The sequence below is a fragment of the Falco cherrug genome, chromosome 6 (genome assembly GCF_023634085.1).
Source record: "Falco cherrug isolate bFalChe1 chromosome 6, bFalChe1.pri, whole genome shotgun sequence".
Lineage (NCBI taxonomy): Eukaryota > Metazoa > Chordata > Aves > Falconiformes > Falconidae > Falco > Falco cherrug.
The window spans coordinates 49,627,853-49,651,740 of NC_073702.1; the positions used below are offsets into that span (position 1 = coordinate 49,627,853).

Consider the following 23,888-nt stretch of genomic DNA (forward strand, 5'->3'; position numbering starts at 1 on the left):
GCACCATCTGTCGCAGCCTGGTGGGTCCTCCCGGGAGCCTCAGAAATGCGTATCTACTGCCGAAAGTCATGGATGTGTGGCAGGAAAGGGACAACAGTGTTTGTGGTTAATGAAGTCCCATGCAAAACTGCATCCCGCAGTAATTTATTACCTTGGAAAGCAGGGGTGTGATGCCAGACAAGTGACTGGCTCCATGGGAGGGCAGGACACTGGGAAGGCAGGACCAGGAGGGTGGGAAGATGATGATGATGAGGAACCTCCCAGTGCCACTGCTGCTGGGATCAGCAGCAGTTCCCAGTGGAGCTTGTGGGGGGATTTATCACAGCTGGCTCTTAAGCCTGCGGCAGGGCTCCTGCAGGGGCTCTAAATCACACTGATTGCACAGTCAATAAAGAAAATCTCACCAGTCCCCATAACCAGGCGGTTGGCTTTTAAACCTCTTTAGATAAAAATCTATTTATTGCTGTGGTTCAGTTAGAAGTTCAGAGTAACCACGCTGGCTTCAGCAATGTTAGTAGCACAATTTAGCTTTGGAAAAGAGTTTTAACACAGACCAGCCTGAAGCAAATTCCAGTGTGGTTTATTCCATATAAGCCTGGAGCCACTTCTTGGGATGGCTAGCTTAAATTGCAGGTGCTGCTGCTTATTTCAGAAGAACCACTCTCTGCCTGCACTGATACAACTGAGACCAGAAATCCTTCTCTTGCATGTATTTGTGAGTTCCTTCCCAGCCCGCCTGACTGAGCCAACCCAAACCCTTGTGGATGCTGCTGGGGGTGGTGGGACAGCAGGGCACAGGACAGGTCCTAGGGGGTACAGAGATGCCCTGCTCCAGGGGGCACAAAGGAGCCAGCTGATGCCACACATCTACATGCCATGGAAATACTCGCCAAAGGCCGCCCATCCAGAATTTCAGCTAGCAGGGCTGGCTGCAGAAATGGCCAGGGCATGGGCCAGTCAGGGTATGTCTACAGTAGCATGTTAGGCAGCACTACCTGGGAGTCCTCCCTGGCACTGCAGCTTAATTATCTATAATTGGTATAAACTATAATATTGTGCATAAACTGTTAGAGCCAGCCCTGGCACTCATTTGTCCCATGCCGAGTAGCACTGCCCCACTCAACCCCTGCCCTCTTTGAGGCAGCAGCAGCCCAGGCTGTTCCCGGTCGGAAGCAGAGCCCTGCATCGGGCAGGCAACACTGGCTACCGAAGGCACAGGCTTAGCTGTGGCACCAGCAGCATCTGTAGGCAGTTGGGTTTAACAGCACTGCACTGCCTTGAAGAGCGTCTGGATGCTTCTGCCCTGCACCACCTGCTCCGAGCTCTTCCCGCTCCCTTGCAGCCATGGGAGTTCACCCCAGCCGTTCCCACCTGGCTTATCCCCTTTCCTCCTCTTCTTCCATTTCCCTTATCCTTCCTGAATGACACCAGTTATACAGTGATAACAAAATTTGGTCCTTTGCTCCCATCACCTTGGTCACCCCTGCTACATGCCCACCTCATCAGTTCCCACTGTGCCTGAGTGGGCAAGGCCCCCTGCACCGCGGTGCTTGTATGGTGCCAGCTGCACCCACTCACTTCACTGCAGGAGGGAACCAGACCCTTCCCCTTTGCAGATGGGCAGGGGGCTATGGGTGATGATGCCCTAGCTGTGGTGACTGCTGGGGGGCTGAGGCTTGACCATGCTGGGGAGAGCAGTGGTCCCACTTCCAAGGTGCAGCAGGGCCACCCCCATAGCTCTTGTCCCCTCCTTGCTGCTGGTCTCAGGTAAGAAGCAAACTGGGGGACAGGTCCAGCCAAAAGCTCATTTAAAGGAATCATCCACCCCAGGAGCCCCTTTTTCTCCCCTTTTTTGTGGTCTGATATGCTCTGGTGGTCACGTTTGGCCCTTCCCCAGCCTCCTCCACACGTGCACATGCATGATGTGGCTTGAGAAAGTCCCTGGGAATTTTAGTATGTCACCTGGGAAAACCTGGTCAAGGAAAGGCAGCTTCACCTGCCAGCACACCTCCGGGAAACCCCCTGGGTTCCCCTCTCTGCTTCTGCTTCTGGTGTCTTGTGGGGTTTGGTTTAAATGATATCTTAATGTGAATCATGTGAAACCTCTGTGTTCCTGCCAGTGATGGATTCTTGCAGGAGGAGAAGGAAGGACATGGGTTTGCCATTTTCACAAGGCCTCTTGCCTAGTGTGGTGGAGCGGGGTGAAGAGGCTTTTAGTTCATCCTTAAGGGTTGCAGAAGTAGGTGTGTAGATGTGGGGGCATTTCTGAAAGTCCTGAAGAAATAAAAGTCCAAGGTTTTAGAAACGGGTTTAGTTTTCAGCTAGTGCTGGCCCTTGCCTGCTGAAAAATCTGGCCACTTCAAAGTCTGTCCAGATGGCAAAATCATGTCCCTGTATATCTCTGAAGGAGATAACACTTTGAAAGGCTTTCTGAATGCGTAAAAACAAGCGATGCGTTTGCACCTATAAACCAGCAACATGTGGTTAGCTCATCCAAGGAAAAATTACTAAACTCTGGAATTTCAGTTTTTTTGGTGGAGTGCTTTAAGCTAATAAAGGAGTTTTGACTTTTTTAAAAAAAGTCTTTGCCAGTTTCAAAAAGCACATCATTTGGTGCCAGGGTTGCTTAGCACTCTCAGTACCGTATATCCCACTGCAACATGCAAAGCAGCGAGGCACTTTTTAAGCTTTCCCTCCTGTTTTCCAACTTATGGTCAAATCTTCAGACAGTTCTCCTTGTGGGTGCCTGGGATGAAGCCCTTGCATTGTCCATGTGGGCAATTTCATTAAGCAAATGGCTCCCAGTGAGTGCAACTGAAATTCTGCAATCTGCAGATGTCATCCTTGCGTTATCTGGTGTCTCAGGATGTGAGCAGGTTATAGGCTAGAGTAAGAAGGGCTGGAGTTTATCTTGTGGCAGATACTGCAATATCCTCCATGAAGCAAGAGAAGTTTTCTGTTAAGCAGAGTAAAACCTCTGAAGAGAGAAATCATGATGTAATCGATAGTCAATACCGGCATAAATGGATTCAAATTCTCCTGACTCTTGGAGCGCAGGACAAAGTTAATTTGGCTTCTCTGTACCTGCTGCAGTCTTTCAGTAGCAATCACATGTAGGTTTTTTCCACCAAAGTAGCAGCAATACTTGGGAATAAGGTTTTTCTTTGTGACACAACATTATTCTGTCCAATAAATCAGATGAAAATACCATCCCCTCCATGTAAATTAAAGACCAAACACAAAATCTGCCAGGTATAAGTCTGTCCAAGTCCACAAGTTTTGCACCACCAACCTGACACTGGCGTTGTCCACCTGTACTGGCTTTCTAAGGGATTTCCAAAGAGGGCAGGGAGGTTTTACCAGGGATCACATAGGAGGCTGGAGAGGGGATGACATATCCAGTAAAGATGCCCAGTAGCCATGAAGGAACACAAAGGCTGGGAGACAGCCCAGCAGTCCCAGAGGGCTGGTGGGAGTTTCTCATGGAGCTCTTCTTGCACTGATAAGGACTCGGGCCAGAAGGTAAAAACATGCACCCCATGTGGGAACTTCTATGCAAACTCTTCTAACAAGGCATTAATTTCTTTTTTAAAATCATAAAACCTGAATGCACTTTCCATGTGGAAATAACCAGTTCCAAGCCCCTGGACCCTGATGAAGTAATTTATTGCTTTTATCTGAAACATGTTGCATGCACTGGATTGATTCTCCACATCCCAGTACCTCTCGCTTCCTAGATTTAGTTCTTTGCTAATGAACTGTGGTAGGAAACCTCTTGCCCCATCCAGGTAGCACTGGTTTTCAATTCACCAAGCGGAGAGGCCATCACCTAGAGACCTAAGGAAGGGCATCATTTGGAAGGACTTCTCAGCCGTCTCAGCTGACAGCCAGTGCACTCCTGCAGGTGATAAGCAGCAGAACTGGGTGAAGCAAGGAAGATCTGTACTCCATCCCTGCTGTAGGGCTCTGCTTCCTACCTCTGCAAGAAGGTAGTTAACTACGTCTGACCCAGTCCTTTGCCCAGAGCAAGGTCTGCTAAAGCACATAATCCTGCTGCAAAGCGCAGTAGTTTCTGCAGGACCTGCCATGGTTACCCACCCCACAGGACTGACACTTGGGTTCATGCCTCAGCCTCTCAGGAGACCCTCCAGCATCATAGCCCAGAGCCAGGTCTTGTTCTTCCTCATATTTGGAGTGAGAGGAGGATCATCAGGTCTGTTGTTTTCACTGGTTCCAAAACATGTGCATGTGTACATATGTAACTTGAAACAGCTTATTTAATCTTTGCTATATGCGCTTGGTAGATGAAATCGCAGCAACTCTAGAATAACAGGAATAACAGCAAGAGAAATAATTTGCTTTACCCTTGATTCAGGGAGAGGAACACACTTTTTCTTCCCCACAGTGCGGTACTCTTTCTTTGCCCTCCTGGTGATGCATTGATCCAGGCAGCCTGAGCATCATGCTGGCACCAGCTGTAACACACATCCCCACCCCGGGTGCCAGTTGGGAAGGTTTTTCCCTGAACCTGCTCTGCAGAAAGCGTGCCTCTGGGTGGCCCTAGGTGGTTCAGAAATGGTTCCTGGCCAACTTCTTGATGCTGCTTGCTGGCAGATGTTGCATCAAGAAAGTGGTGTCTGCCCTCCCATGTGCAGCTTGCTTGGGAGTCTGCACTGAACAGTCCTTGTGGGTTTAAATGGAGGTGGACTGACAGACAATGCTGACAGTTTTATAAGCTGATATGGTCAGAACTCATGATACAAGGGAGTAAGCTGGGGAGAAAACAGATCTCTGCCTGGGTCAGGATTCATCCTCACTTCCCCGCAGTGTGCAGCTATTTCTATCACTCCATCACTAAACAGGTGATTTATCCTGGTACTGCAAAACCAGTGATGGACAGACCATGCTCCCCACATGTACCATATTTTAAACTGGAGCTGGAGGACTCCCCAAGCTGGAGTCCTGCTGGGCTCAAGCATGAGGACAACACTCTATCTTAGGAGAATAAACTTTCCCCAAAGCACGTTTAAATCCACATGCTCTGTAGTGACTGCCATGAGAGCAACATGGACTTTGTCGCTTACTGACCTTTTGTTGAACAGCTGACTTCTAAAGAGCTTCTGCAAATAATGAGTCAATGTTCATTGAAGGAAAAAAAACCTGCTGCTCTGATAACAGACACATGGACATAATAAGCAATTTCAATGTTCAATTCTCTGACTTCTGATTTTGTATTTTAAGGTATTTGTCAAAGGCAGGCAGCAAAAAGGGTCATGATAGTACAAGCATGGGAACAACCACTGCATTGAGAAACCATCTCCTCTGCAGATATGAAGCAGTGTCACGCCTGTCACACAACCTTCCACATGCAGAGAGACCACAGGAGTAAATATACCAGTGTCAAATTGGTATAAATCAGGTATAAACCAGGAGTAAACATACCAGTGTCACTCCTGTCTTTCACTGTTCCTAGCAGAAAGCAATTTCGTAGTATCTCACTGCAGTGCTGCTGCAGCTTCATGGCCATGCATGCCAGCACCTTTCTCTTCTGCTGCTGCTTTACTTTTCTTTGCTGATGACAACTGGGACCGCATCATTCATCTACTCTGGGAAACTGCATTTGCTTTTGGCTACATGGGCTGGGGTACCACGGGGCTAGTCTCAGCTGGCTTGACTCCCCATCACCCTTCACAGAGCTTGGTCTCCAACACCCTCAGGGAGCACGCGGTGCCTCCAGCTCTGCTCCGTGTTGCACAGGTGCCTGACTTTTGCACTGGGCTGGTTTGCACCAACTTGATGAGATCTTGGTTTCTGCCCTCTAGAAAATTACTCAGTTCTCGTCTCACCTCCAGCTTTGGCAGTGGTGCACACACACACTCTCACCTTTTCCTCTGTAACTCCCTAGCAGAAGACTGAGGCCACCTTGCCACTTCTCCCAGGAGAGAAGATCTGCAGACACAGGTAGTAGGGCTTATTTGCCATTTGTAAACAGCATGGAGCAGTATGCTGCTGTGCTGGGTTGGTCTAACCCTCAGAAGAAATTCCCCACAATAGTTCAGCTCTCTAGCAATGTTTGGTCCATGTTTTGCTTGTTACCTCTCCCAATTACTATGCTTATCTCAAATTCTTCATGCCCCATGTTGGGCTACTAAAAGGACTGTCTTGGTTTAACCCCAGCCAGCAACTAAGCACCACACAGCTGCTCACTCACTGCCCCCCACCCCCCCGGTGGGAGGGGGGAGAGAACTCGAAAAGTAAAAGGGAGATAACTCATGGGTTGAGATAAAGACAGTTTAATAGGTAAGGCAGATGCCACACACACAACCAAAGCAGAACAGGGAATTCATTCTCCACCTCCCATGGGCAGGCAGGTGCTCAGCCATCCCCAGGACAGCAGGGCTCCATCACGTGTCATGGTCACTTGGGTAGACAAACGCCATCACTCCAGACGTCTCCCCCTTCCTTCTTCTCCCCCCAGTTCTATATGCTGAGCATGACGTCCCATGGTATGGAACATCCCTTAGGTCAGTTGGGGTCAGCTGTCCTGGCTGTGTCCCTCCCAGCCCTTGTGCCCCCCCAGCCTGATCGCTGCCGGGTGGGGTGAGGGGCAGAAAAAGCCTTGAGTCTGTGTAAGCACTGCTCAGCAAAAACTGAAGCATCCCTGTGTCATCAACTCTGTTTCCAGCACAGATCCAAAACATAGCACCATATTAGCTACTATGAAGAAAATTAACTCTATCCAAGCCAAAACCAGCACAGCTGCTAATAACCTTCACAAGTAAAAATTGAGAGTTAGAGGTGAAAGCTGCTGAAAATCTGATGAATTTGGGACAAAGTTTCGATAAAAAGCAGATGGTGTTTTTAATCATTCTTTTTCCACTCAGTAAATGAGGCCAAATGTTCAGAAAGTTGTCTGTAAATATACCAACCTGCTTTTCAAGTATCTAAAAATAATACTGCAAGTACAGCTTTAACAAGACAGGCATCCCCCGAAGGTCAGTAACCTGCCCTTTATCGGCTTCGTGTCAACGCTTGGCAGCAAGGAGCCATTTCTTGTCTCTGATGCTCCTCTGCTGTGTCCTTTGTTCCTGAAATAGCCTTGTCCCCTGGCACTAGTGCTCATATTTGGATGGCAGGTGGCCATGCAGAGCCCACTGTCCCAAAGTACAAATCTGAGGGATTTGAGCTCTTTAAGAGGCAGGCAGCTCCCCCATGGATTTGCAGGAGGCAGCGTACCCACCTCTAACTGCAGCCAGCTTGGTTGCCTTTGCACGGCACCCAGCTTGCTTTTGGGAGCCTGGCTGGACAGGGTCCTCTCACCCCGTGTTACAGAAGGCGGAGGTCTGTATCCAACCCACCTGCTCCAGGGGCTTTTTAAACCAGTGCGGAGAAGCGGACACTTCTGGGAAATGACACAGCTCCTCTTCTCCCAAAGCTGACTGCAGAAGCAGAGAAGGAAGAACAGTGCCTTGCAAGTGCCCGTATCTCCCCACTGCCCGTTGAAGAAGCTCAGGGGGAGCAGCGCCCATGCAGACACTGGTTCTGCAGTTGCCTTAATTCGGGCAGACACCCACCGGGGTGCCTCAGCTGGTGGCCCCAAGGCTTTGCCTATGGTGCTGCAGCTGTGCACCTGCCACGGCCAGCGCTGCCGTGCTCGGCTGTTGTGCCAACGGCTGTGGGGCTTGGAGCCCTGGCACTCGAGGGGAAATTCAGCAGCATTCAGGAGTTAGGAGCACAAACAGACTGTATCCTCTTCCCATAGATGCTTTGTAGCAGTGACTCCTTTAACTGCTCAAATCCCTCACCTTTGTGGGAGCTTTGCTGGATGATGGAAACTGATAAGAAACTCATTCTCATTTTCAGCCCCTCAAGACTGTTCCTTCCCGCCGGTGTTCAGCACCATCACTCTTATTCAGCAAAGGTCTGAGCAAGCCATGGTTGCCTTCAGCCAGGTATGTACATTGTGTGCCATATACACAGTGCCTGCACAGATGTTTAATGCCCAGGAGCAAGGCGATATACCTCGGCTTGCCTATACATGTGTCAGGTCTGTCATATAGTGCTGTCAGTGTCCCGTGCTAGCGGGCCCCAGGAGAGTCTCAGACGAGGGAGCAACCACACGGTGCCTGGGGTGGCTGAGATGGCAGAGTTGTGGGTGCGGAGCAGGGGCTGCTGTTGTAGAGGGGATGGAGGGGAGAGGCGGTGGGAACTGCACCTCCTGGCACTGCCCCCCAGCTACTCTTCTCACCCTCCCACCGTGCCTGTGTGAGCCCAGCAGGAGCTCAGCCTCTTCCATCTCTCCCCCTCCATGGCAAGGGCTGCCAGTGCTGGCTCCTTGTTCACGTTAGTTTGTGCCTATGCTGTCGGGAAGCCTCCACTGGCAGTTTTCCCTGCAGAGCATTTAGATTTTTTGCTTTCCAGCTGTTCTTCTTTCTTTGGGGTAACAAAACCTTTAAAGCAGGCAGAAGAGTTGGCTGTGATAGTATTTACTGCCTTATTTCACTACAGGTCATGGCTTGCCTAGCCAAACTGATGGGACATTCCTGCTGAACGTTAGCGGCAGTGCCTCCTTCCTTCATTAAACTGTTTTCCAGTAAGCAGAGGAACACTATCATTTGAACTGCAGCTACTTCACTGCAAAGCCCTGATTTCCCTTCTGTTCTCCAATAAACTCATTCTGGTTAGTCAAATGGCACCGCTAACTGGACACGGTGGTGTTGCAAGTAGGCTCAGTATGTGTTAAAAAAAAGCTTACAGAGGAAAGGCAGGAAGGGAAGCCGTGTCTTTGGTCTTCAGGTAGCAGAAGTCCGAGTCTTTGAGCATTCCTCGCTTGGGGAATTGGGCAAGTTGTGCTGTATGAGCGCTTGCAGCTAATTATTCTTCAGTTATGTCTCTCTTCAGAGTGAGCACGTTTTTTGCATTTGTTTCTTGACATGAACATCAGGAGCTGTCAGACTGTGAGAAAGGCTGTTTAACATGTTTTCCTTTCACTGGAAACATTCCTGATTGAAGCCTTTGCAGTGGCTCTCTGTGACACCTCTTGGCTTGCCATACGGCTCCATCTCAGAGCCCAGAATCATCCTACAGCCCAGGTGGGCAGGTGGAACTCAAATACTGAACAAGTACCCAGGACTCCCTACTCTGTTTTCTTTAATGCCATAATTTACTAGGTGTTACAAGTGAAATACTATCACATACACACCCCCACCACCTCAAGCCCTACAAACTCCAGGAGTCTGCAGGAAAAAGGGGCTGTTGATATCTCTATAGGAAGGAGACAGCAGCACCCCTGTGTTGGCTGGTGATGGGTACCTGACTGGAGAGGCAGCTGTGCCCCCTCTCCAGCCCTGAGTCCCTGCCTCCTCAGCCTCTGGCTTGGACTTTCAGACCTCTGTCCCTGAGAACAGACCCAGCTGGGCAGGAAAACGGTCCCAGTGCTTCATGCCCCCTCCGTGCACAACATGGGTCCTCCCTCTCATTTCTGCAGGAGGCAGCATTTACCAAGAGTGCACTTCTGGTGGTGTAATCCACGTTGTTGCTAGTGCCATCAGCTAATTTGCAACTGGTGCCCACAGCTAATTTCTCAGTGACCTAGGTGTATGGAGTAGGGAGGCGTGCTCTGGCAGTCTCCCCTATTTTAGTACCCCGCTAGACAAAGCTAGTTTAAGATATCTCATCAGGACAATCAAATGTCAGGTGCCAGCACAGGGCTGCCCCTACAGAAGGAAAAGAGGAGGGAGGGGGCAAGCAGCAGAACTGGGAGAAACAGCCCTTGGGACCCAGGTTTGTCTGTTTACGCTTCAGGTGGTGAGCTGGAGCCGGGCAGAGCAGGAGCTGCTGCTCCTCCAAGCAGCGGTTCAAGAACAGCTGCCATGTCCTTTTGCCCTGAGCCTTGCCTCTGCAGCCCGCCCGGCTGCCCAAGGAACATCGCTCTAACAGACAGTGTGGGCTGGAGAGCTGTGCTGGTTTTCACCCTCTCAGTAGCTTGCTCCCCTGGGTGACTGCCTGCTTTGCCTATCCCTCGAGCTGGTGCTAATCCTGCTGAACAGCCAGGGCAGAGCCCCAGTTGCTTCATCAGCACCTGCCTCACGGCGCTAGTGGCGACAAATCTTGAATCAGCTCATCTCAGAAAAGGAGGCGTCAGTTTCCACTGAATACAGTTGAGCCTAGGAATACACAAAACCTCTGAGGTGCAGAAGAGGCTCTGTGTGAAAGTCAGGTTAAACCCAGCTTCCTTCGTACCACACACACAGTTCCTCCCTGCGACCTCCCAGCCCCGTGGCCAAGCCACCGATGGCTTCACCGTGACATGAAGCAACACGCAGAAGGCCCACAAAGCCCTATGGAAAGAGCATTTTCTTTGTCTGTGATCAGCACAAACTAATCAGCCTTTAAATGAAAAATGTCTTTTGTATTCCAAAAAATGTTGCCATCTTGGGCAACACCCCGGAGTTGCTGCCTGCAGACATGGTCTAGAGCCTCTGAATCTACATAAGCATAAATAGAAAAGTCTCTATTACACTTAACAGCAGGAAGATTGCCACAAGTTGGAATTGTCACAAGGAGTCCACCTTCATAAAGCTGTCACCTTTCAGGATTAGGAGCAGTCACAGATATCCCTGTGATGTATCAGGAATATCCCCTGAATTTTTCTGTGCAGGTAGTAAGCTCTACAAGTACCACAGAGCACTTACTGGAGCATTGTCCTTCATAGCCGCTCTACAGCGAGGATGGATTTCAAGGGGAAGTGAAAGCTTTTGTGATCTGGCTGCCAACCCCTTGGACCATCCAGTCCTGACTGTTCTTGGTCTAAACAGTGATTTTTCCCTTTCTCCTACGGAGGTTCACAAACTACCTGACTGGGCTAATGCAGGGGATTATAACTGAACTAAAAGTCATTTCCAGAAAATTGATGAGTTTATTCATCCTGCAGATTCAAATGTCTAGAAACTAGCTTCCTCCAGCTCTCAAACCAATTCCTGGTTGCAGTAGCATGCAGGACATGCTAGTGCAGATCCAGGCATTGACTAAAGAGTTAGCTTGTGAGACAAAGTCAATGCAGTGTCTGGTTTCTGGACCTACTGAGCAATTACCAGTAGCATTAGGAAAAGGTAATATAAGCATACTCCCACACTTACTTTCTGGTTGTTAACCAACACGCCTATCAGAAATCCTTTGGATTTATGATGGAAAACTATCAATGACAAACTTCAAGAAGTAAATAGGGCAAACCTTTTGTTTTAAAGCACACAGCCTCCATAGCAAACCGAGACCTGAAGGAACTTATTCCTTGGGATGCTGTCTAGAGGACATTTCCTGGCAGCTGATTATTTTTGTACCAGGCGTTTTCTGTACCTCTGAGGCTGAGTTTGCATATTGCTCATTAGGTGCTAACTTCATTGCCCTCTCCTGGCAGGAAAGAGGATTTAAACAAGATGCATCCTCTTCAGACATTTATGGGGACAGGATTCCTATCCCAAAGATTTTCCACTGGGTTTTCCACTCACATCGTGTTGGAGAGGTCAGTAGACCCAGACCAACCCTTACCATGACTGCGGATGCAATTGCAGAAGGTGAGAGGAGCAGTGCACTGAAGATGACAATCAATGGGGCTTTCAAGAGAGTGAGGCCAGTCTGGTTTGCAGCTTTTATTGTGACATTGGGAAAGTAATTTAATTAACCACTGTCTTGATTTCTAGCCTGAGCACTGTATTTCCTTGCAAAGCGAAACACCTGTTCAGGGGGTTCTTCACACTGATGGAACAAGGAGCGGGGGAGCTTGGCCTCTGTGTGGTCTTTTCTGTTGCCCTGGCTCCTTCCCCTTCCAGGCAGCCAGGTCTGAGCAGGGAGGCACAGCATGTACTGAACTCTCCTGCAGAGATGCTGGAGCCCATCCCAACACCGAAGATCTGATTGCTGTCATCATGCAACCACATTTAGTCATGTTTTTTTATTATTTTTCCCCCCAATGGTGCGACAGACTTGCCAAGCTGAGAAAGCTCAGGGAAATATTTGTAGAGAGCTGCAGAGTGGGCAGAGATGCAGAGCGGGTGAGTCATGCAGAGTCTGGGGGCTGACGGCAGAGACCCTTGTGTGAAAGGCTGTGGTTAAAGGAGGTGGAAGGGTTTCTTGCTGGCCACAGGACTGAAGTGGGCAGATGTAGGTGAGTCAAGTGAAGGTTGTTGCAAAACAAGAACTTTGAGGGCAAAATCAGTGAGGTTGCTGGTAACACTATAGAGTTTTATGGGTCATCTTGAAACTCCAATTTCATTTCTGTACCCTCCTACTAATTCTGGACAGCCATGCTGCTTCTGCCTTTCATTTTTTCTCTTCATTCACTTTTACTCTTTCCTTCCATTTTTCATCCTTTGTGTGCTTATGCTAGCTAAATGCTTTAGCTCCCTTGTTTAACCAGCTGATGATAGCACTGTGAGTTTTCTTTCATAGGCTGACTGATGGGAAAATGAGTAATAAAAAAATAATATTATCGTAACACCAGCTATATGGAAGCATAGTGGGTAGGGTGCTGCTTTACAGGGGAAGCGTGGGCATCCCCTCCCTGCTCTGCCCAGACGACCTGTATCATCTGCAGCATGGCATTTCATCTCTCAGCGCCACAAGTCCCCATCTGTAACAGGTGGTTAATAATACTGCCTTTCCTCAGACGGATATGGTGAGGCAAGGAATAGTTAACAACTCAACACAGTGATGGGGCTGATTGATTTGGAGGTAGGAATAAGACAATCAGGAACTGCAGATACCTGGAGCAAACCCAAAAGATGAGGTTTTTCAGAGTAAGACTTGTCCCTTTATTAACTGATAGCAAAACAGGCTTGATCCATGCAGGATCCCTCTTTTTTTTGTAATGCAAGTAATAAGTGAAAGTATTTCATATTAAGTGAGAGCAGTTTAGTTGAGAAAGAGTTTAGTGAAAACTGGCCTGTTTATAAAGACAGAAGTAACATTCAGCTTCTCATGCAGGTTGGTTCAAAACAGTTCACAGAAGCTGTTCTGATGGGAAACTCAAAGGCTGGCTGATATTATTATAGAAGGTGTCTGCTTTCTTTGGAAATGTTACATTTTTGTTGAAAAAAAACAACACTAAAAATATCACCCAAACTAAAAAGGTTCTTAATGGGAAAAACATGTCATCATTGCTGGTAGAGACCTTAAACCTTTCTTTCTACCAATTTTCTAACTTTCATCTGAGTTCTAGAAATGACATGCGTGACTCCCCTTTGTGCTTTTGATAAATTACAGTCTCATGAAAGTTGCAATCCAAATTTATTCAACGAACACCAGAACCGTGGTTTTCACACCAAGAAAGCTAAGCATGTTTTGAAACAATGTCACCCTGCCATTGATGTGACCATACACATATGTGTGGCTCCAAGACCAGTCACTGGGGACTATGATCAGATGAATTTGATGGGGTGAATTTGGAGCTGAGGTGTTCCCCATACAGGGCTCAGTCTGCAGCAGGATGGCCTGCAGAGCCCACACTGCTGGTGTGACAAGAGGTGGCCAGGTTGCAGTGGACCAGCACACCAAAGCATACACGCAGCTTTACAATGACTGGAGGGACTTCAGGCATTACTGCCCTGTTCTTACTGGTCACCTTTCCCTGTCTGGAAGGTGCAGCCAGCAGCATAGGCTGGTGGGTGGGATCTCACAGCTCTGGTACCAAACCTGTTACTTCTTTATTACAGTGCTGAGGGATGAGATTTAAAATAAGCTGGATATCTCCCACTGGAGAAAGCCACGTGCTCTGTTTTACCTGCAGACCCGTGGGAGCAGGACACTCATTGTGTGTGTCTACCTGCAGGCCAGTGACAAGGAACATCCATCCAGCTGCTGGGCAGCAGCTGCTGCCCTCCCCGATGCTGATTCATACAGTTATTCCACACAGGGCAGTTTGTGCTTCCACCAACACAATTTGTTCAAAGCAGTGAAAATTTTATGTGTCCAAGCCTCAGTTGTAACCAACTTGTCTCTAAACAGCTAACAATTTCATTTTATTTCTAAATGAAATTCTCAGGAAAGCCAGTAAAGGTTTTCCTCACCTTTCTGCATACACACGGCTATTCCCATCTGTATGCCACAAGAAATGTGCAGGGCCAAGTGCAATGTTGCTACTGGACACATCTAAGACTTAGCTGAGTCCAGCAGTACTGCAGACATCTGGACAAACTTTATTCAGAAACAGCCAGCACTCTGCAGCACTCACAGGATGCTTTTAGAATACAGGATTCTGCCTGTTTTTGAAAAACGTTGTACCTAGAAAAGAGAGCTTGGAAAAAGCCTTAGAGGGATGGGGGCTTCAGTGCTGTGGCCCTCTCAAGACTAGTCTGAAAAGAGATAGCCTCAAACTGAGAGATGCGCTGACAAAAATCAGGAGCATCACATTGCAGGTCTCGGGGAAGGCTAATTAACACCCATGACAGCTTACATCCTGTCTGCTGGTGGAAAGGAAACATGCTGTAGGCGTCCCAAGGCTGACATTCATGCCTGGCATTTCCCCCACGCTGCCGGGGTGGGCAACAGAGCCGTCAGCATGCTGGCACGGGGACCACTGGAACCCTGGGCCCAGGAGGGCTGGCAGCAGACACCCGGCTGGGATGGGGGCTAGGGGGAGCGGCATTGCTCTGATGGGGGTCACAGGTTGGCTACGGGGGGAATCCCTGCTGAGGCCTCCCCCTAGTTAACTGCTGCCCCTTCCAACTCAGCAGTTTTCCGCACAGCGTTTGCAGAACTTGGAAATCTTGGAAAGGCACATACAGCCCAATAACGAGCAGGGGGACCTGTGCTCCCAAGCCTGCCAGCAGCACTGGTAGCACTGGCTATGGCTGGCGATGCCTCCAGTGCCTCCAGCCAGGACCTCCCCATGCTCGGCAGCACAAGGCAGCCCATGGAGCTCTCCTGCCAGCAAAGCTGGGCTTGCCTGGGCACAAGCTCTGCTAGCACACAGGGTGATCTTGGGGACTGGCTCGGTGACTGTGCCATCACTGGCACAGGAGCATCCCTCTCAGAAAGTGTTCGGGTGTTTTCAGCACGGCTCTGCCCGGGCCAGCCAGCCCTTGCCAGTAGCTCCTTGGCACCGTCCGGAGGCTGGCACAAGCTGGCCATCCCCAGTGGGTGGCTTGGACAAGGTCTCCCTGCTTGGCAGGGCGATAGCCTTGGACAGCAAAGACATGGGCTGCCCCATGCAAGATTGCCCCAGAGCTAGGCCCATGCAACGCGCCAGCATTGCCACAGCCTGTTTGACATCTCCCCAGTCGCTGGGTGAGGACACTACAGAGGACCATCCTCTGCCCTGAGCTCAGGGCATGGGCAGAACCTGGCTATGCCAGGGGTGCAGCCCTGGTCTCTTCAGCTTCCTTCCCCACCCAGTAAACCCACCTTGCCCCATTCATTTCATAGGTCAGACCTGGATGTGAGATTCCCTGGTGCTGCATGAGCATTTGGGAGGCTACACCCACCATAGCAGCACTGTCTACCTCCTCTCACTGGGGCTGCCCCGTGCAGCACCCCAGCCCTTGAGTGGGTTTTGCAGGATGCTTCTCGGGAGGTCCTGGCACACAGCTGCTTTTGGGGCATGCAGGACAACCCTGGCTTCCCCACGGGTGCTGAAGACTTCAACCTTGGCCACCCACAGTGCTCTGCCCTGTAGGGGTGGAAGGTTTCTTACCAAGCATGAAGGGCAAGCCATTTCCTCTTGGAAGAAACACCACAGGACCTTTTCATGCTTCCTCTGTGTGCAAAGCACCAGCAGGCACTGCTTTCCATGGCAGCTCTGCCCTGCCCTGCTGGCTGTCCCGGTGTCAGCTCCCATTACCTCCACCAGCCCATGGAAGAAAGGTCAGGGGAAAGCACTGAACACTGGGCAGATTAACACCTGTGGGAAAGAAACCAGGCAGAAGGAGTGAAAGCAAGCAAGAAAATACCTCCCCCGCTCAGCCTGACAGGAGGTCCCCAGCCCTGTATTTGCGATGGGTTCTCACCATGACTGGGAGAGCGGGAGGATTGCTAACACCAGCACAGAAACTGCATGCTAGCCCCCGTGCCCTGGGGAGCAGCAGCCCCTCCGAAGGCCAGACCCACACCCAACCACCTCCTTCATTGCTGTGTCTCATCAGCTCCAGCATGGATGGTTCAAGCAATCACAGTCTCTTTTTCTAAAGCATCTTGAGAGCCTGAATCACTTTTGCACCCGGGACTCAGTGGTGGCAGCCCATAGGCTGCCTGGAGAACATGTCCCTCTCCATATTCCTGTTTCCTGGAGTCATCTGGCACTGGCTCGCACAGCCCTGCTTTAGCCACGTGCCTTCAAGTCCCTCGTAACGCTGCCAGGGAGCCCCTTTTCCCACCCTTGCCCCTTGCACTCAGTTGTGTCCAGGGGAGACCCTGTCAGTGCCTGGGCTGCAGGGTCCCCCCTAGCCAGGAAAAGCAAATCTGTGCACCTGCTGGCAGTGGTCTCGAAGGTAAGCTCCTCTGACTTGAGGCAGTGGGAGGACATTGCTGTTCTGCACAGGCCCACTTCAGTGCCCAGAGCTGACCTAGGTGGGACTCCAAGCTAAAGCCAGAGAGAAGCCAGGCTTTATGTTTCAGGCAAAACATTTCAGGCTTAGGAAAGTTTAGCATTTTCCTTTTCCACATTACTTCCAGTCCCCTTGTGCTGCTGATTTCCTGCCTGCCTACGGGAAACTCGCTTCATCCTCCTCTTCAGCATCCTCCCGGGGAGGATTACTGAGATTTATGGGTGAACGAAAAGCGGCTAGGAGCTGGGTCCTGTTGTTACCCCAGTGCAAGTGTAGTTGGCATGTACTTGTGCATTGCACTTGTGCCAGTGGTGACAGGCACCTTTAAGAGCAGGAAAGATGAGCCAGAGGGCTGTGGGGCCATCCCAGTGCTATGACAAGCCCCAGAGCTGAGCTGAGCCAAGTAACACTCATCCTCCTCTTGCTCAGTTATGCTTGAAGCAGTGTCTGTTCCCTGACAGAGCCTTGGGTGCTCACTTAAGCTAGGCAGAGCTGGGCAAGTCTCATCTCAGCAGGGTGAGATAGCTCCAGGTTTGCATGGAGATCAGCATCAAACCGTGCCATGGTGTCAACCTGCATGGGTTATTTCAGCCACCAGCATGAATGGATCCTGAAGGTTTCCACCCACTCCCCACTTGGGCTCCCACATTTGCAAGCTTTTAAGCCCAGTCATGCAGTCATTCACTGCCTCTACTGCCAGGCAATCTCCTGCTAGCCAGGCCCAGGAGTACTTAGCACCCAGGTTAAGCCAAGCATGGGAGCCTGCAGCCTCGTATGGGTGCCAGGGACCCAGAAAGGCTCTCTCCTTAAGAAAACCAAGGTCTAAATGGGTAAACACAACCAGATAGTTCTTACTGCATGACACCTACTACTGCTACTGTTTCTCCCATCCACACATCACCTCCCACAAATGGCACCTTTTACTTCAGTCTCCACAAAACTGGTTAATAGTTAAATGTCACCCAAAGCAGAAAAACCTTTGCAAATCTGCAGCAGCCCTGAGCTCCCTGGTACCACGCAGCCGGCAGAGCAAGTGAGGGCCTTGGGAGGAAGCACCGGGTATGGTGTACGTGGGTGTGCTCCTCTCATTGCACAAGAGATGGGCGTTACTGGAGTATCGTTCATGTTTCTTATTCCACACGTGACCCTGTCACCTGCTCTGCAGAGGAAAAGACATGTAACAAGTCACAAGCGAGACAGGGAACAAGCGGACAAAGCTGCAGTTGGCTGATATAGGAGAACCTTCGTACACCATCAAGGTGTGCTTCACACCGTATTGCTCTGATTCTGCTCTCTTTGAGGTTGCTGAAGATTTGAGTGTTATCTTGTCATGGGAACCAGGTGTAAATGAGGTAGAAAATACATCTGTGCTGCTTAACCTTCCACGAGAGAGGGCAGACTGGAAGGTGCTGTGTCTTGAGGTAGTCTCAGCCCAGCTCACTGGAGGATCTGTGGCCACGGATGGACCCAGGGTTTGCCGGAAGCAGATGTCCTTGCTGCCCTTCCCAGGGCAAGTGCAAGTCTCTATAGGCCATCCAAGCCAATGGAGAAACCAGGTATACTGCAGATAAGCCTGCATGTTTGGATTTTATATGGAAACACAGCCCAGCTGCTGGACCTGTTACATCAATCCTCAGCCACTAACCTTGCCTCCTCTCTTGTCCCAGGCAGCAGTCACATATCACTGTCCACTGCTGAGAAGCTAAGTGGCAAGTTCCTAGCTTCCCATTACATATTTCAAAACTCAGGCACTGAGAAAACCAGGGCTGCGGCACAGTCACAGTGGTTCCCCTGCTCCACACGTATTGGTGGATTAACGAGAAGAGACCTGGCTGTGGAAATTAGCCCCATTAATCTGCAGCCTGAGGCAATGCTTCTGGTTTTGCATATGAAAGAAATGGCATTCTCTGAGATTTCTCATAACCAGTGAAAAGCAAGGGAACTGAGGAGCTCCCACTGGAGGATAAAGCGCCTCCTTGGTGCTTTCCATGCAACCCTTGTCCATCAGTGGATGGGCAATTTCATTTCAAATCAGTTATAGCCATCAAAGCAAAATGCCATTTGCTTTAAGGTCAAAATGAAGTCCCACTGTGTTGCCCACCTCTGGGCAGGAGGAGGGATTTAGTCAAACTCATTGCATCTATTTCTTACTGAACAATATAATCGAGAAAAATAATATAAATATTGCCAACTATTGTTTTTGTAAGCCTCTTGTACTCAGCCTGACCCCACAAAACTCATCCAGGAGGATGCCTTAGCCCTGTCCTCTCTGTGTATCAACTGTATGCAAGTCCTTTACTTCTTCAAAATGTTCTTGATCAAAATGACTCATCTCCTCTGTGAGTCGATCTGTACACTGTGTAACTATATCCAGGAGATTTCCATGTCTCACTAATTCAGGTAGATGATGGAAGCTGGGACAGTTGGCTTGTTTTAAAGCCTCTTTCAGCTGTTTATTGGCAAGACAACCACTTGTAAGGAAGCTTTTATACACTCAGATCTTGGTGTGACCTTTGGGTATATCAAAAACAATTAGCAGAAGTAAGGAGATTAATTTTGCCTTAGAAGGGTGTTTGAAACAATGAAACTGAAGGACTTCCAACACACTGTTGTCTGTATTTTTTAAAGGATCTGGAAAGTTGACAAAACTGCAGAAAGGTCCCATAAAAACTGCTGCAGGGTTTGAGAAAGCTCTACAGCGCAAATCTGAAGGATATCAGCCCAGATAAATTACTACAGGGAAGATTAGGAGATGACTCAGAGTATGGGTGTGGATTCATTCATGTAGAGGAAATGTAGAGCTGCCACAAGAGGCTCTTGAAAGTAGAAGAAATAGACATTAGGAGAAGTGGTAGCGGTACAAGCTGAGAAAAATAAAATGTGGAAATAACCACATTGTTAGTAAAGTCATTATGAACATTTGAACCATGGTGAAGAAAATATCAAGCTAAATGGTGATCTCTCTGCTGAGATCTCCAATTTGAAAGGAAAAGCTTTTTGGGTGGTGGTGGTGTATGTGTTAACTAAGAGCAGAAGTATTGTAGTCAAGCATGCATTGCTGACTGGGCTCACTCCAAAACTAACCAGCTGAAATTCCATTGTGGACATGCAAGCAGACTAGGTGATTTCATGGACTCTCCTGGCTTTGTGGATGAACCTATGTGTCCATGTTACCTGTTTTCCTGTGGAAAAAAGAAAAAATCACTTTTCTGCTTGACGTTCCCTCATCCTGCAGTCCTCACGTGAGCACAGTTTCCATCAGCCTCACCAAAGTGCTGTTCACATCCTCTGCAAGGCCAAGGCCAGGTCTCACTCTTGGCCCTTCTGGCTCACATCATATCTCTGATGTGCCAGTTCCACTGCTTCATTGCAAAAATAAGGGTTCAGCTGCAAGACAGGAAAAGAATAAGCAGCTAAAAGGGCCCAAACACATCCAGAGGCATTTAAAGAGACAACTCCTCCCTTTCTTGGGCAAGCAGCAATATTTAACTACAGCCAGCCACACTTTGCTCTTATCTGCAGTTGTAAAGTTGACCCCGTGGTGGCCCTCGATCGCAGCCTCCCAGAAACCCAGCCATGAGCATCCATCTCCCCTTGGCTAACAGCAGCAGTAACCCTACTTCTACACAAGAAAACGTGTACACAGATTATGCCTCACAAATATCAAGTCAAATGGATTTTCTTACTTCTTATACTTCTCTTTTTTTCATATCATATATGAAATACATGATATGAAAAAATATATAATAGCTCCAAAAATAATCCCTGAAACTCCCCTACCTTAAGTATTTTTTGAAAAATAACAAAAAAAACCCAAGAAACTCTCCAGTCAGTTATAAACAAATGACGGGAAAATCCTGCACCTGACTAACTGTAGTACTGTGGCCAGGCTTTGTCTTTGGGGATTTCCTCAAAGTTCAACTTCTGCATGAGTGAACTAAGAGCCAAACCAAAAGCAAAAATCGGGCTGTGCTTGGAGACGGGCGAGACGGGTAAATCTGCGACTCCACTTTTACTGACCTACACCAGAGAAAATAAACAGGTCTTTTTCGTGCTGGCTTGAAAAAGAAATTTGAAAGGGGCTTGATTTCTCAAGAACAGCTGCTCAAAATCTTATTTTTGGCAGGCTGCTGGGGACTTTCTTGCTGAAAGTGGAAGAAACGCAAGAAGCTGACTCACATTTCAAATAGTTGGTTTTCAGCCGAGGAAACCTTACTTTTTCAGTAGCATTTTATATTCAGTTAAATTTTTCATGATGCAGAAATCATTTCCAAAACAGTTTCAGTCTTCCCTTCATTCTGCACAGACAGAAATCTAAGCTATTTTTCCTCAGGAAATTTACCACTTTGACCCTGACAGGGGCTCACCGTGGAGCTGGCTTGGGGGGCAGCAGAGTCGGGCAGCACCCTGCTCCCTAACCCCGACCCTGCATAATGGGCATGCCACTGCCCCTGTCCTCCCCCCAGGGAAACCCACCCCCATGCTAACTTCCGAGAGCCTACTTACGCAGACCTCCAGGCTATTATGCTTAGTTCATTAAAAGATGCCCCAGGAAAGTGGTAGCAGGTACCAGATCCCTTCAAACTGGTAACTTCCTTGCATGGACCCCAGGTACCTGCTGTGCCCAGGCTACAACCTGCTCAGGCAGAAACCTGGTCCCTCTCTCAGCTGTGGTGCCCTGATTTGGTTGAGCCCCAGGCGTGGCACTATAATAAGCAAGGTTCATAATAATCCTGCTAATGGCTAGATCAACAACATCAGAGTCGATCAAGCGTGCCCACCCCCAGAGCCCAAACCCAGGCTCTCTATATAGAACACACTGACACAGTAACCTTTCTTTATACAAAACAATTGACTGTTTTTCTAGCATTTAAGCATTCGTCACTGGTTTTCAAATCAGCCATCTGATGTTTCCCGATTTATATATAAAGGGCACAAGCTTTTGCTTCAGGAGAGTCACCTGCACAAAGCCTGTGCTTGAGGAAGCCGTTGATGTCCACCACCCACCCTTTCACGCCGGCGGTCAGCCGGGGGCAGCTCTCCTGCCTCCAGCGCCACTTTTCTGGTTGGGCTTCTCCATTCTGATCTTGGTAAGACAGTTTGTGGTTCAGATGCTATCTAATGAGCAGGTCCTTCAAAACAAGTGGAGGTGAGAGAGACAGCAGCTCTGTTTGTTTTAAAGAAGCTTTGAAATATAATAAATCAGGAGGATACTAAAGGCAGAAAGGGAAATTCCCTGGGCAAGCTTGGTCTGAGGGGGACTGCTAGCACAGCTACAGGGAAGTCCACATCGCAGAAAAAGTTAGGTCCATCTTTTAAATACATTTCATCAGCTTCACAGATCATAAATGTTCCCCTAGACTCTGCTGGGTAAGGTGCTCATTTCAGGGTCCCAGCTCTTGTGTTTTTTAAGCTTCACAGCTAGAGGAAAATGAAGGAGGCTAGGCACCCTGAGGGGAGCAATGCTTTTTAAGCCCGTTATTCTCACAAAAATGCATCAGAAATCTCCTACATTGTGTAGGCTGTTATTCAGAAAATGCTGCCACTCTCAACAAATGCCAGCTGGATGCATTGCAATCTAGGATGTAAATAGAGCTGGCTTTGACTTTTAGCAAAGCTTTTGCCCAGTGGACCAGACAGCTCTCTTGTAGCAATAGAAGGAAAAGTTTTCTGGACCCCAGCAGGCACAGAATAGCTTTTGAAGTATGGTGTACCCTGGTATCTGGTGTTTGGTTTTCAGCTGGATTTTGGGGTTGGGTTTTTTTCCTGCAGCTGTTCTGCATGCATGCGTCTAAACTCTGTGTGGCTCATACACGTAGTAAAAATGATCACATTCTCCTCCTGCATCCCATCCAGGTAATTGTGCCATGTATTTGGAAATGCACCACAAATCAGACTAATGTTCTTTTTCCTGGCAGCACTGGAGGAAGGGACTCTGTGCTGCAGGGCCCAAAGGCTTTGCTTTTGTTCTTAGAAAGACCCTCTCCTCAGGTAAAATTAACAGCCCAAGCTCTAAATCCTAGTGGGGGAGAAAACATACCAGCTTTCCCGAAAGAGTGTCTGCTACAGTCTTAAACTGCAAACACCCCTGGACAGTCTTTCTCTTCACACAGGCAAAACATTCAGCCCATGCACAGGTCAGCCAGCCTACCACATTTCATTGACTTTTTGCTTTCCTCCTACATTCAAACAAGTTAGCACTTCTTCATAAAGCCCACACTTCTTAAATTACTCAGGGGGGAACTTAATATATCAGTCTGAAGGTCTGGGAAATAATAGGCTACACCTCCTGATGCAGCCTCAATTGCAATATATTGTCATACTGATGGACAAAGTGCATCTTGTGTTTCCCATCAATGGTACTCATTTCTGCTGAGAAGTGACTTATCAGAGAGAGCTGACTGAAAAAGAACAGAAAGATCTAAATGTATTCCTATCTAATTTCTTCTCACAGTCAGTTCAGATGTAGTTTTTAATTTCCATTGTTTGGGGTACTTAAAAAAGTTTCAGTTATTGTATTAGATACACTTCCCAGCAGAAATTCCCCTACATAATACCTATAGGCAGAATTCTTAAAATTGATTTGCTGCGTCACTTTTGTGATCCTACAGTGCAGATCTGGGCTTCTTTTTCTGCTGAAAAGCACACAGAAAAACAACAATCCTTCCTGGTTCTTTGGAGTGTTTTTTTGCTTTGTTTTGTTTTTTTGTTTTTTACTGGTAAAGTTACTGGCAATTGTAAATCTTGTCTTTGTTTTTCTTGGCCCCTTCTTGGGTGACAAAGGAAGGTAAATGGTAACTCAGCAGCTGACACTTAAAGGAGAAGAAAGACTGCACCTTTAATGGAAACATTTTCATCTACCTTCTTTAGCAGACCATTAAAAAAGTATAACTTTAAGGACTCTTCCTGGAAAAAAGAGAAATTAAATCCAGAATTTTGAGTATAAACCCATTCAAGCATTTTTCGTCTTCCTTATGTTGCGTGAAAAGACTAAAGCAATAGCAGAAGACATCAATTCACTTTTTTAGTCATTCTTTAACATGACTGTATGGTGCTTTACAAGGAAAAACCAAGATAAGGGTCTCTCTGGATATGACCGAGAGAACTGAGTGACATGAAAAGCATAGGCTCCAGCAGAGAGAAAGGCTCTTTTCCCTTCAAGGACAGCAAGCTCAGAGTTCTGCTGCTACAACTTAATGCAAAAGGGCACCATATGTGTCGCAGCTTGCATGGATTAGACAAACATTTGTTAATTGATGCTATTTTGGAGGGTAGAAGATGCCCCAGAAGAACACTCTGGATTCTTACCAGTAATCTTTCCTTTGAACACTGCTTTTCTGCCCATGGGGA

At 48.3% G+C, this 23,888-nt stretch overlaps 1 protein-coding gene across 1 annotated transcript in view; it reads left to right on the plus strand.

The window, feature by feature from the left end:
• Positions 1-23,888, plus strand: part of LOC129736351 (uncharacterized) — a 40,673-nt gene that overhangs the window by 7,004 nt on the left and 9,781 nt on the right. Inside the window, exon 3 of the mRNA XM_055714140.1 lies at positions 7,864-7,952. Within this exon, the coding sequence (XP_055570115.1) occupies positions 7,864-7,952 (89 nt within the window). The remainder of the gene's footprint in view (positions 1-7,863; positions 7,953-23,888) is intronic.